At 38.7% G+C, this 15,261-nt stretch overlaps 1 protein-coding gene across 4 annotated transcripts in view; it reads right to left on the minus strand.

Annotated features, from left to right (window-relative positions):
• BTBD9 (BTB domain containing 9) overlaps window positions 1-15,261 on the minus strand; it is a 406,451-nt gene that overhangs the window by 348,256 nt on the left and 42,934 nt on the right. For 2 of the 4 annotated variants that reach the window (XM_081139671.1, XM_081139672.1), the window contains exon 2: window positions 1,896-2,107. In XM_081139671.1, coding sequence (XP_080995797.1) covers window positions 1,896-2,080 — 185 coding nt within the window. In that variant the 5' untranslated portion in view covers window positions 2,081-2,107. Of the gene's footprint in view, window positions 1-1,895; window positions 2,108-2,170; window positions 2,187-15,261 lie in introns of those variants that run through there. The other 2 variants (XM_081139674.1, XM_081139673.1) reach the window with 2 other exon arrangements.

Below are 15,261 nucleotides of genomic sequence, written 5' to 3' on the forward strand. Positions count from 1 at the left end.
CCCCCAGGATCCAGCATTCTTGCTTGGCTCAGGAAAATAGCTGAAACCACCCAGCAAAAAGAGTCATGAATATCCTGAGCAGAGCTCTTCACTGGGTTATACTCTGCCTAAAAACACCCTTGAAGGTTTTCATTAATCCAGAGAACATCTAACCACAACTTTAAAATTGCTAGATTAAAAACGCATTCCTGGGAAGATCTCACCAAGACTTACTCCAGCATGACCCGTGATGTTTACATGGATTCTCAATGCTTTAAAAGTGGTTTTGATGAAGCTCCTTGGAATCCTAAATATAAACCCCAACTGTGGGAAGTTCCCTCCTATAAAGTCAGCTTGTCCTTATCTGGGAATTGACAGGCTCTATGACAACACTTAGTAAAGACTCTCCCAACTACTGAAAGTTAATCGACCTTTGCACAGAGAACGGTGTGAGCAATGAGAATTTAAGACAGCACTGGTAATGACTCTGAGTTTAGCCTCATGAGCCATCAGACAACATCCACAAAAAGACATAGAACAAGGTCAACAAGTGAGGGGAGTATATTCCACTCATTCAATATGATCTTCAATTTTTTTAAAGTATTTGAGTTTCTTTTAATAAATGGATCACCTAAAGGATAGCTACATATAGTTGTCTCAAATTATTTTTGAAAGAGGGTAAGGTATAAACTATTAACAAATATTAAACAGAAAGCTGGAAAGTTCTGACTTAATAAAGAATGGACTCTTCAAAAAACACTTTATTAGTAGTGAGTGGACCAAAAGTAAGAAATGGGAAAGAAACACAAAAAGTGCAGAGGCTGGGAACAAATAATGACGAAACCAAGGCCATTAGCAAGAATAGGAGAGTGTTAGCAAGAACTCTTAACAGACTCTTCTCTTTTCTAGGCTCCTCGTTTCATCTACAGTGGCACTTTATATGTACAAGATGGAATGTTCTACAAATTTTTATAAAGCACTATAAAATTCTCGTTCAGTAGTAAATATTTCTTAGAGACATACTTTCCTGTGTGACTCTAGGTGTTGCTATTTCGCTGTCTCAGTTTTTTCTGATTATAAAACTCAGACTGCAGTTTTCACTAGAAAGTACCCAAATTTTTCTCTAAGCCATCGGCATCTCAATTTTAGATATCAAGTTTCCTAGGCAAATCAATGACTTTATGGATATAGACCAATAGATTTATCAAAGATACATTATCATTCAGTGATGACTCCCTTTTAATTAACATTAGGTATAACACAGAGTAATTAGAGCTCACTTTAACATTTATAACCCTGGAAATTAAGGGTTTGAGTAACAAATAATAGCTTCATATAAGTACAATCTTTACATTAATTAAATACATAAATATTTTGTTTAGTTTTAGTTCTACTATAACTATGAAACGGTCTCAGTAAATATTTGTTTCCTTTAATTTGGGGTTATCAAACTCCTTATTTTAGAGAGAGATCTGTTGGGATACCTACAGGTCCTGGATCTCAGTAGCCTGAAACTAAGAGGTATTCAAGTTTATTACCAAGCCCAGAGGGCCATGTGTCTGTACAATGAGAAGCCTACATGCCAACACATCAATTTAACTTCCCATTAGTGATTAATGGTGAGAAGGTGAGGTTAATAATCCAGCCTAAGAAATATTCTTGAGATCTTGAAAATTGGTGGATCAGGTACAGTCTAGCCTGAGAAGCCTTTTTTACCCTATAATTCTAAAATGACTTCTGAAGAAAATAGTGATTTTCAAAAAATAACAAAAAGTCTACAAAGATAAAATTCTTATAGATGTTGAATGGAAGGATTGCTATTATTTGTTATGCTATGTTACATATTTTTTATAGAGTAAAAAATAACAATGTTTCCACAAGTTAACTTGAATATTCAGAAAGTATAACAGACTTACCGAAAATATTGGCACCTCGCTGCTAAAATTACCCGGTGGGCAGGAAAACGTTTCTTTTCCACAACAAATGTGACGTCACCATATTCTTCCCCAATCAACAAGGCACCAATATGTTCAGACAAAATGTGCACATGATCGATTTCCCCCACTGCAGTAAAGGGGCGAAGAGGGTGGCTGTTACTCATCTTGTAGAATTGATAATAGTCGCTGATCTAGGATAAAAAAGGAATGAAAGTTAGTAGGGGGAGGGGAATACACATAAAAAAATCACATACCAGCCCAGCCGGATGTGGCTCCATGGTTGAGCATTGCCCCATGAACCAGGAGATCACAGTTCAATTCCTGGTCAGGGTGCATGCCTGGGTTTCCCGCCTGATCCCCAGTAGGGGGTGTGCAGGAGGCAGGCAGGCAGTGACTCTCTCATCATTGATGTTTCTCTCTCTCTCCCCTCTTCCTTCCTCTCTCTGAAATAAATAAAAACATATTTTTTTTAAAAATCACATACCAGAAACATAGCTAAGTGAAAATTTAAACAATGTACTTTACAACACTCACACGAGAGAGATTTATCTTTACTGGTATCTTCATTAACCCATTTTCTGTGGGAAGCAATTCAGCCTGCTTCCATTAACACACTGCCTTCACTGCCTTCTCACACTAGGAAAGTAAAAATAAATGCCAGGGTCCTCGAACCTTAGCAGCACTTAGAAATATCACAATCTAAAATGCTGTGCCAAATACAGGTCCCTAACTTCTTGTTACCTCAGGAAAAGGAAGTCAACCACCAGAAGAATTCCTCTTTAAGCACAGATAGATTTAATAAGGTTGGGTATAACTAACTATCCCCAGCAGAAAGGCATTTGGGCGTAGATCTAGACCTAAATCACAAAGAATAAACTAAATCATCACATTTCAAATACTTTCAGAGGTTTCGGTCTAAAACCATCTTAAATATTTTATAAAAAATACTATAATCTTCTGTATTCACAAAAATAATTTGACATTTATTAATGAAAATTTACAGCAAGCATCATAATCCCCTTCAAAAAAGGAATAACCCCAAATATTTCTCTCAAGACTAACTTCTAGCCCAAACTTTCGGCTGTAATGATCGCATGGCCTGGGTCTACCAGGACATCATTACATTTAATTTCATTTACAGGCACTCCCTTGCTTTTGTATGCAATGCCTTTCAATACACGTTAACTGAAAATCAAAAAGCCAAAGCTTAATTAATATCTTCACATATTAGAAAAGGAAGTTATGTGCTTCAAAAGTTAAAAATGTTTATATTCTTAAATCTTTAATATATTTGCAGGTACTGATTTTTCAGGTGTAAGTAACCTAGCAAGTGGATAAGAGCCTTCACTAGCATTCACGTGCTGGAGGTGATGTGGCCAGTAGCTCAGAGGTGAGCCAGCTGCACTAGAGACTAAGGGTATTGAGCCAGATATGCTCTTTCCACTAGCCCTCCACACCTAGAACTCTCCGCTTGGACCAGGAAGGATTGAAGGTTAAGCTACTCCTAATCTTTAAACTTTCACATCCAGATGCATTATTAGCAAAGTGTATGAAAAATGGTGTTTATCCCCAGAGACTGCCATGGAAGATCCTCCTGATCCAGGTTCTCCAGTTACCTGCTACTCCATGACCATCCCCGAGAGAGGGAGCAACAGCAATGACTGTGATGTAGAGGAACATGGAGGGCGAGTTAGGCAAACAGGCGCCCACCTCAGGTAAGTAAACAAGCTCCTAGTCCCTCATAGTAGGAGCATCAGGCAGCTCACAGCATGCTACTCATTGCCAAGGCAAATCCCTTCTCTCAACTGCAGCCTCTATTGGAAAGCCCTAAAAGCAGAATCACCCCCAATTTCCTGCGTATGAAAGACCAAATTCAGCTTAAGAGGATCAATCTAAGGAGTGTCAGCAAATCATGTGTGAATCAACCATCTAATGTCTGATACAACAGTCTAACATAGGAGTTGGCAAACTTTCTGCAAAGGGGCAGAGAGTAAATATTTTGGGGCTTTGCAGGCTATACAGTCTGTCACGATACTATTCAACCAAAAACAGCCACAGACAATAAGTAAATAAATGAGCATGGCTATGTTCCAATAACTATTCACAGAAGAACGCTGGATTTAACCTTTGAGCCATAGGACCAAATATATGACCAAGGATGACTGTAAACTAGACAAAGGTTCAAAATGCTTTAGTTTTTTGTTTTGGTTTCTGGTTAGATTACCCAACCAATGTTCAAAATAACATGGTCATTTCCTGTATCAGCCATGAAATTCTGAAAGCGACTTGTACCTGATGTGAAAATCCCATTCCTCTTCAACACAAACTCTCATATCACTATCTAATATAGGGTGGCCCCAAAAATGTATACACACAGTTTAATAATTATAAAGGCAGTGTTTATTAAGATACAATTCATTTTCAAAATTGAGCTATCAGCTACTAAAGTGTGTATACATTTTTAGGGATACCCTGTATTTCCCTCAATGATGATGCATGGCTCTGAACAAAACTGACACTCTTACAGCTGAAAAGATGCAATGCATATACAGGCATACCTCAGTTGCACACCACCAATAAAGTGAGTATCTCAATAAAACAAATTGTAATCTTCTTGCTGGTGGAGGTTCTTGCCTTTAATTTGTAAAAAATGCAACATCTGTGAGGTGCAAATAAAGAAAAGTGTAATAAAATGAGGTGCACCTGCACCCAGTGAGTATGTTCTCTGCTATAACGTTCTCTTATGTCATAAGCAAGATTCAAATGATTGACTAAATGATTCGTGATGCACAATGACTGGCGTTTGGTTAAATAGCTCAAAAGTAAATGTGTAATTCTTAACTGACACATAATAAACATTAATACAACATATGTAAATATCATCTTAGTAGGTTCTCTAGATCTGTACTTCTTAGTCATACAATTACATTTTGCTAAATTTACATTTTAATTGTGCTTTTCCAACTGGAGACATAAAGCTAATATTGCCAGTACAGAAAATAACCACTTAGTATGGAATAAACACTATTTTTATGGCATATGGAAAGAATTTTAATTAAACCAGTGATTTTTTTTTTAATTTTATCTGTTTAAAATATTACAGATGTCCCTTTTTCTCCCCAATGACCCGTTCCACCCCGTCCCATACCCCTCCTCAGTCCCTCTCCCCACCATTGTCCCTGTCCTTGGGTTGTGCATATATGCATATAAATTCCTTGGTTACTCTCTCCCCCTTCACCCACCCACCCTCCTCCATCCCTGTGACATTCGTCAGTCTCATCTATGCTTCCATGTCATTGAATCTATTCTGTTCATCAGTTTATTAAGTTCTTTAGATTCCACGTATAAGTGAGATCATGTGATGTTTGTCTTTCTCTGCCTGGCTTATTTCACTGAGCATAATATTCTCCAGGTCCATCCATACTGTCCCAAAGGGTAGGAGATTCTTCTTCTTTACAGCTGCATAGTGTTCCATGGTGTAAATGTCCCACAGCTTTTTATCCACTCATCTACTGATGGGCACTTGGGCTGTTTCCAGATCTTAGCTATTGTAAATTGTGCTGCTATGAACATCAGGGTGCATATATTCTTTCTGATTAATGTTTCAGGATTCTTAGGGTACATTCCTAGGAGTGGAATCACTGGGTCAAAAGGCAGCTCCATTTTAAATTTTATTAGGAACCTCCATACTGTTTTCCATAGTGGCTGCACCAGTCTGCATTCCCACCAGCAGTGCACTAGGTTCCCCTTTCTCCACACCCTCGCCAGCACATGTTGTTTGTTGATGGCAGCCATTCTGACAGGTGTGAAGTGATACCTCATTGTGGTTTTAATTTGCATCTCTCTGATGATTAGCTACATTGAGCATTTTCTCATGTGTCTCTTGGCCATCTGCATGTCCTCTTTGGAGAAGTGTCTATTCGGGTCCTTTGCCCATTTCTTAATTGGGTTGTTTGTCTTCTTCTTGCTGAGTAATATGAGTTCTTTGTACACTTTGGAAATTAGCCCCTTATCAGATACATCCTTGGCAAATATGTTTTCCCAGACCATGGGGTTCCTTTGTATTTTGAGGCTGTGTTCTTTTGCTGTGCAGAAGCTTTTTAGTTTGATGTAGTCCCATATGTTTATTTTTTCTTTGTTTCTCTTGCCCTAGGAGATGTTATCAGTGAAAACTCTACTACATGGGATGTCTGTGACTTTACTGCCTATGTTCTCTTCCAGGATTTTTATGGTTTCATGACTTACATTTAAGTTTTTTTAAACCAGTGATTCTCAATAAGCTTGCCACACATTGGATTCACATAAGGAGCTTAAAATGAAATAGAAAGATGCTTGAGCCCCACCCATCAGAGATTCTGGCTTAATTGGTCTGGAATGTGTAATCACTATTCTGAAGCGACTCTAATGAGCAGCCTGGAAAAGAGCCACTGATTTAGGCTCTGTTGTAGGTTCACAACCCACACTCAGGTGCACAAATACACAAGTAAATACCAGCTGAAAAAGTTCATTTGGGATATGATTCCATTTTGAGTTTTATTGCAAAGAGGCAAATAGTGCTAACACGTCACCAATGTGACAGCTTGTATGCAGAAAATACTTTCACCTAATGCTACAGCTTATTTACAAAGTCATAGTTTGGGTCCACTGCTGGCTTTTTTAAAAAAGCATGTTTTAGGAGAAACAAGATGGTGGCATAGTTAACAGCTGCACCCGCCGCCTCTCATAACCACATCAAAATCACAACTAAAATACAGAGCCACCCTCACTCAGAGCCTCCTGAAATCTGGCTGCACAGAAACCCCACAACCAGGGACCTGAAGCAGCACCGAGAGCGGTAGGAGGGGCGGAGACGCGGGCGGGTTGGGACTGAATCAGAGACTCACCGAGGGCCCACAGCCGGTGCCACGGGTTAAACCCGGGAGGGAATCTCAGTGGTGGGGGCTCCCTGGAGGAGCAAGGGGTCCCAGCCCCACAGCAGGGTCCCAGCCCAGGGTTCCAGGGCCGAGAAGAGACATCCCCACCCACAACTCTGGGCTGTGAAACCAGCAGGGACTGTTGCTGAGGGTCTCAGAGGCTGCGGGAGTCCCAGGCTTTCCTCTTAAAGGGCCCACGCAAGGACTCACTCAGACACGCTCCCTCTGAGCCCAGCGCCGGGCAGCAGCTTGAAAGGACCTGGGACACTCGGGGAGGAACTAACCTGCCTGAAATTGGGGTGAGAGCTGGAGGGAAAGCTTCCTCCCAGGCAGAAGGGCTGGCGGAGGCCATGGCTCCTTTGGCGAGTCCTCCCCGCATACGGCAGGCAGGCAGGCGCCATATTTGAATCGCCAGCACCTGACTCTCACCTTTGGCCCCGCCCTGTGATTCCCGGAGGCCCCGCCCCTCCCCACCTGCAGCTCATCCAGGCCACTTCCAGGGGCTTTTCTATGCAAGTGGCCTCTCGAGCCTCATGCTTAGGACTTTCCTAAAATCTCTCAAACAAGCAGCAGCTGCCCCATATGGCTTGATAAGTGGCCCCAGGCCTGGCACTAGCGGCAGCCTGCATTGGCTCATAGGTTGGCCTCACCTGGACAATGCCAAGCCCAGCACAAGTAGCAGCCAACTACAGTTTGCTGTGTAGCTCATGCTGGGTGGCCCTGGGCAAGGCACTAGCACAGGCTGACTTTGCATCTCCCCGGAGGCCCCAGAGACAGTGCACCTGGTGGTAAGACTCGACCACGCTGGATTACAACCCTACCACATCCACGAGTGACACTCAAGGGGCGCACTTGGTGAGCACCAAAGCTCCACTGAATTAAATCCTGCTCCATAAAGGTGTCTCCAGCACAGCAGCTCTTTGGCTGTAGCTGCAGCTGGTCCTCACAGCTGATTGGCCTGGGGGTCAATTCCTCCCAGTGACACCAACAGCAACCAAGGCTCAACTACAACAAGACAGTGCACACAGCCCACACAGGGGAGTGCCTGGAAGGCCCAGCTCAGGTGGCTGTGGAGGCTGAGCCCCTGGACCCTACAGGACACCTACTACACAAAACCACTCTACAAATTCCAGGAGACACAGCAGCTCTATCTAATACACAGAAACAAACACCTGGAAGCAGCCAAAATGTGGAGGCAAAGACACATGTCACAAAGGAAAGAACAGAAAAATTCTCTAGAAGAGGAACTAAATGAAATAGATCCAAGCAAGCTAACAGATACAGACTTCAGAATTTTGTTTATAAGGATGTTTAAGCAGACTGTTAGGGAAATAACTGAGAAAATCGATAACATAATAAAGTACCAATTTGAAATGAAAGCTACAGGAACTGAAATGAAGAATGATTTACATGGAACCAACAGTAGAGTAGAGGACACTGAGAATCAAATCAGCAATTTGGAACATGAGGAAACAAAAAGCACTCAACCAGAAGAGCAAAAAGAAAAAAAAAATCCAAAAATATGAAAATAGTATAAGGAGCCTCTGGGACAACTTCAAGATGCCCAACATTCATATTATTGGGGTGCCAGAAGGGAAAGAAAGAGACTAAGAAATTGAAGACCTATTTGAAAAAATAATTACAGAAAACTTCTCCTACCTAGGGAAAGAAATAGACTTACAAGTCCAGGAAGCACAGAGGGTCCCAAACAAGAGGAACCCAAAAGGCCCACAGCAAGACACATCATAATTAAAATGCCAAAGGTTAAAGACAAAAAGAATCTTAAAAGCAGCAAGAGAAAAGCAGTTAGTTACCTACAAGGGAGCACCCATATGACTGTCAGCTGATTTCTCAATAGAAACTTTGCAGGCCAGAGGAAGTGGCAAGAAATATTCAAAGTGATGAAAAACATGGAACTATAACCAAGATTGCTCTACCCAGCAAAGCTATCATTTAGAATTGAAGGTCAAATAAAGAGCTTCACAGATAAGAAAAAGCTAAAGGAATTCATCACCACCAGACCAGCACTACAGGAAAAGTTGAAGGGTGTTCTTTAAGAAGAAACTAATGAACAAAAGAATCTGACGAACTAAATAGATCCAGAGACATTGACGCATGCAACAGATGATCATATTTCAAAGGAAAGAGGGAAGGGGGGGTGGAGGGTGGGAAGAGATTAACCAAAGAAGTTATATGCATATATGCATAACCCACGGACACAGTTAATAACAGGGTGAAAGCCTGGGGAGGAGGTGTGAGCGAAGTCGAGGGGGTCAATTGGGGGGAAAAATGGGATACCTGTAGTACTCTCAATAATAAAGATAAATTTTAAAAAATAAAATAAAAAAGCATGTTTTAGAAACCACATACAAATAAACTTTTTTTAAACCAATTTTAATTTGATAGATAAAATTGGAAAAACATTTAAGTTTGTGGGGTAAAACTGTTGTATTGACTTGTTTCTTAATCTTTGAAACTTATTCTGCACTAATGACATAGGTGTTCTTTGACAAATTTTCTAACTTCCATGAGATTGTTTCCACACCTGTAATGCCATGGTTACACTGGGGGTTTTTTCAGTATTATTTTTAACTTTGCCACTTAATATCACAATTTTTGGCTGTCATACAAAATAGACTCTCATGACTCTGAATATGGTTGTACTTGTGGCTTATTTATTACAGCAAAAGAATACAGAGCAAAATCAAAAAGGTTTTGAAAAAGCACATGGAGCAAAGTCTGAGGGAAAACAAACACAAGGGTCTGCTCCCAGTGGAGTTACATTGGATATGCTTAATTCCCCCACAAAGTTGACAGCACCTGTTCAATGTTGCCAACCAGGAAGTCTGCTAGAGACTCAACACCCAGGGTGTTTAACAGGAGGCTATTAAGTGTAGGTAGCCCTTGCCTGGCCTGCATCAAAATTCCAGACTCCAAGAAGGAAAGCAATGTTCAATATAAACCATACTGGTTTGTACAGTTTAAATGAGCCACTCTTAACAATAAATGGCAGGAAACCTTCTAAAATCCAAGGTTCCAGATGCCAGACAAGGGACAACTTTGCAAGTAGGCCTTTCTAAAGATAAAAGTTCAATTCTGCTAACTTTAATTATGTTAAATTTTTGTATTGCTCCAGAAACAACCAGAGAATCTAACAATGTTAGCAAAAGCACTGAAAACAAGGAGTCTAAGAACCTATCTGATACACTTATTTAATCTAAGATTTCGATAGGAGAAAGTATACTAAGAAAATAACCTATCCCACCTGCCCAAATGTATTCCTGACCCCTTACTTCCCAATATGCCAGCTCCAAACAGTTTTATGGACAGGTTTCTTCAAAACTTTAAGGATCGCATAATTCCAATATTTAAACTATTCCTGTGTACAGGGGGAAAGTAGTTTTCTGCTTCCTATGAAACCAATGTAACCCTAACACAAAGATGTGACCACAACCACACAAAAATCAGTATAGCCCTGGCCGGTTTGGCTTAGTGGTTAGTGTCAGCCCACAGACTGAAGGGTTCTGGGTTTGATTCTGGCCAAAGGGCATGTACCTCAGTTGTAGGCTTGATCCCCGGCCCTGGTCAGGGCTCATGCAAGAGGCAACCAATCGATGCATCTCTCTCGCATCAGTGTTTCTCTCTCTCTCTTCTCTCTCCCTTCCACTCTCTCTGAAAAGCAATGGAAAAAAATCCTTGAGGTGGGGATTAAAAAAACAGAACAAAAATCAGTATAAATGGGGGGGAGGGAATCCAATGTAAAGTATTGGAAAACAGATTTAAGCAGAAGGATAATGACAAAAGGGGTCAATTCCAAAAGGATGAAGAATATTAGCGAAAATAATTAAGTCATCGAATTAAAAGGTCAAAGGAGAAAAAAGTCATATAAATAGCACAATAAAAGTTAAAATACCTTTTTATACAATCATTTTTATTTTTTTAAGTTTTAATTAAATAGCAGTAAAAGGATCCTTCCTTAACTTGATACCTACATACACAGCCTAACTGTAACAGATGTTAGCATCTGGTTAATAAAACACTGAAAACATTCCTATAAAGTTCAGAAATAAGATAAGGAGGTCTATTTTTATCACTATATAATTTTCAGGAACAAAACACAATGCAATTAAGAAAACCAAGTTAAAGCTAAACTGATGAGGAAACAGAGGCAAAAAAAATCACTATTGCTGATAATCTGATTGCCCAAATGAAATATCCATGAAAATCAACTGAAAAGGTATGAGCAAAAATAAGGAAGATTCACTAAGGTGACCATATAAAATTATTACATCAAAATATATAGTATCCTTCCAGGCCAAAACAACCATCTATAAAATGAAAGAAAATATTGCAATTTATAATTGCAAAACACATGCAATACCCAGAAATAAACTCATATAACATGCAAAGGAAATTATAAAACTCTATTGAGAGATTTAAGAAAAATAAATGAAGAGAGACATACATTGTTTAGAGACAGAAAGACACAATGTTGTAAAGAAACCAATCATCTCTAAATCACCACATAAAAAGCATATTTAATACTTTATTGTACTTTATATTGTGAACAAAAACAATCCTTTAGTAATAGAAAGCAAAATTCAACCAAACATTCTTGGTAGGAATATTAGTTAGAAACCAATAATTTGACAAATGGGCACACATATTAGAAAACTGAGAATGAGAAGTGAGAATTTTATATTTATCAAGATGTTTTTTTAAGCTGACACAGTTCTAATTAATACAGGAATTAAAAGTAACCCTTATTAGAACCACAACAGTTTTTAAAGTAAACTGGAGTAAAGGAGTTCATCTGGAAGAATAAATATGTGATTTGGTGTATATTCTGGGGGGAGGAAAAAAGTGCAATTAAGAGGGGCCAGCTTACTAGATGAGAAAGCAAATCATAAATTAGAGTAATTAAAACAATGTCATGTTAGAGACATGGGTCATTGGAATATATTAGTCCAGAAATATACCCAAGTACACATAGGAATTTAGTATATGTGTATATATATATGTAGCATTTCAATTCAGTGGGAGGAAATGTTAGTATTTTTTCAATAAAAGTGGCTCGCTATTTTGAAAAAAGCTGGATAGTCACACAAGAGCACAAAATTAAATACATAAGGATGTCAATTTCAGCACTTTCTGTAACAGTAAAAAAATGGGGAAAAACTTAAATGCCCATTTAAAGGAAACTGGGTAAACAATATGGTAAGTCTATACAATGGAATATTATACAGTGATTTAAAAAAATAAAGTTAGGCACTACTGACATTTAAAAACTCATAAGAATATGTATTTGTATGCAAAAAGGAAAGCTGAAAAACAGTATTATAGTAAAATCATATATTTTAAAATATGTTTTTATTGATTTCAGGGGAGGAAGGGAAAGGGAGAGAGAAATAGAAATATCAGTGATGAGAGTCATTGTTCAGCTGCCTCCTGTATGCCCCTACTGAGGACTGAGCCCGCAACCCGGGCATGTGCCCTGACCAGTAATCGAACCATGACCTCTTCGTTCATCGGTCAACGCTCAACCACTGAGCTATGCTGGCCAGGCAAATCTTATTTTTTTAATAAATAAAAAGTAAACACCAAATTGCTAACAAGGGTTAACCCAATGGATCAGGGTGTGGGAAAAAAGTTTACATAATGCACTACATATTTCTATAATGTTTAAAATTTTTATAACAAGTATGTTTTTTGTAATAAAACAATATACAAGTACTTCAGTAACTTTGGCCACTAAAATTACAAAACAAATAAGTTTCTGTATCAGACAGCAAGGGTTTTAATTTGCCACAACCAGCAGTACCTGATATAGTGACTAAGAATAGTAAGCAGAGGGACTATACATTATCTCCACAGATAAAAAATTAATTAACAACTTAAAGGCCAGGACAAAAAGTTCATTACACTAAGAGTAATGAATATCAGAAAGTAATGAATATCAGATACCTGGGTAGCGTGGCCTACTAGGACACTCCATCTGATACATCCCAACTTAAAAGATCCTCACTTGGGGATTTTCAGTATGACTTTTTCTAGACTTAAGGCAGATCTTCTCAGATGCACACAAAATGTTCTGAGATTTGCTCCTGTTGACAGTCACAGAGTCTAAAACTCGCTGACATTTACAGAATAGGGCAAGGGTAATCTATTCACTTAAGCTACTCTTTCAAGGTATCAGGAAGGAATAGTATGAAGGCAGGGGAATCAGGGACTTACTCTAAGAGAGGGCGGGGGAGGCCTCAACCCAGAAACGGTGCCATTCAGCACACCATACACAATTATTTGTCGAGGATTCTGGGACTTCATATTTACCAGGGATGGTGGTATAGAAACTACATTATATTTTGTGGTTGCGTAACTTACATGGACTCAAATATGTCAGAATTTTTTTTAGAAGACTAAAGCAGCAGATGAAAATTCTCAGGGTTAGCGACTGTTTATCATACATTAAGAAACCCACACTCATTGGTTCTAACCAAAATAACAAACAATGTCCATCAATAAAGTGAGAGCACCATATGTAGTTCATAATGTTGTAATGCTATAATTGCCTCTTAAGGAGTGTGAAAAAACCAAATTGACCTAAATGTCAATTTCTTTACTTAATGCTCATTTCCAGTAGAATTGTTTACAAACTTTTCTTTAACAAGGGTTTACCATGTTTTAGAAGTAAAATTTATTCTCCAGAGTTTAATCAGCGAAGTTCCACCAGGTGGCGATGCCAATGAGTCCTTGAATGGGGTAAAAACCTCCCCCGGGAAGCCCTCTCTACCCCGTGAATTTCCTTACTGAAAGGCCTTTATGGGAAAAAAGACCTTCTGCTCTTTAATTGCAAAATATAAATGATCTTTCTCTTGAGGAAAGAGATGGCATTTACAAGCATATGGTTCAGCAATTTCTTTCTGCTCTTGGTACCCACATGGTGTGTAATTTGAAGTAATACTCCTTAAACTTTAAATTAATATCGCTTGAGGACATAAACGATGTCCTGTCTGCATCTTAAACACTATAAAAAACATCACATTCTACTTTCTCATGGGACAGATACCTCACTTCTTTTGATATATACTCCACCCTGTCATCCAAATGTTTAAATGAACAGGTGTAGAATGAGTACACTGGTAGGTGTAACCTTGGTTCTGATACTCTGCAAATCCAATTCAAACCCTGCAGAAGAGTAGTAACACCAGGCAGTAAAGTGCTACAGTGACAAACACGACGGGGCTTCATGGGCATTTTCTGGTTCAGGATTCCTGAAATGTCTTTCTCTGGGAAAGAGGAAATGGTTTCTAACATCCAGTCCAGCTCCAAATTCTTGTCATTCTATGATTTTATATGTTTGTAAATAAATGTTTTAGATATGCTTAGTTTGGAACACTAAAGAACTATATCATAACAAAAATATCTGACATGATTATTTTATTGAGAGTGTATGAAACTCCATTTAGCAATTACCACATTGATTCTCCAATTCTCTGCCAAGGGACAAACTAGTTTCTGAGTCTATATAATTCAGTCAATAATAGATTTATTGAACTCCCTCTGCAATACAGGACCAGTGCTAGGTGACAGAAACACAAAGATTAATGAAAGATAAAGTCACTACTTTTGAAGAACTCACTGTCTACTGAGGAAGGTAAGACTAGATGGCAAATAATGTCAATTCTACAACTAGCAAACCATAATTTTATGATTTTTAGAAAGTAAAATACAGTTTTCTACCATAACAATCATACCATGCCGAAACAACAATGGCTATGCCAAACAGAATATTAAATGAGCAGGAACTCAAAAATTATGTTGTACTCTTGTATCAGAATAAGAGTTAATATTCAAATAATTGGCTATATAAATAACTTGCTCTCTAAAATGCAGTGGTCATATCCCAGGGAGAGTGCAATACAAATCACAGAAAGTTGGAAAGAAAACCTTGACACTCCTATTATATGTATTTTTTACCTAGAAAAAGGAGAAAAACATTTAAGCTTTAGTAATATTTAATATGTGGATGGGCATTGCTTCTCTCTCTTAATTTGCATGTCAATAATTTGTCTCATAAGATAAATAAGTATCTTAAGAGAAGACGAAATTCCACAAAAGTGGCAGGGCTGAAGGTAGTATCCCCATTTGCTCAAGGGAAGTGTCAGTTTTACCTGTGTGCTTGCTTACGTGAATTTTCCAAATGCTATCTAGTTTTAGTTAAATTACCACTCACAAAAAGATTCTTGCAAGAAAACCACTGATTGAAGATAATGTAGCACTGCCAACACAAGCAAACAAAAAAATGGCTGTTATGACAACACTACTACTAATTAGATTTTATAAGGTGACCCTGCCATAAGTCCTAGAGATCTAATGCAGAGACTATAGTGCATATAGACAATATTGAATTGTAATCTTCAAACCTAAAAGAC

The sequence above is a fragment of the Miniopterus schreibersii genome (genome assembly GCF_964146895.1).
Source record: "Miniopterus schreibersii genome assembly, chromosome: 6".
Lineage (NCBI taxonomy): Eukaryota > Metazoa > Chordata > Mammalia > Chiroptera > Miniopteridae > Miniopterus > Miniopterus schreibersii.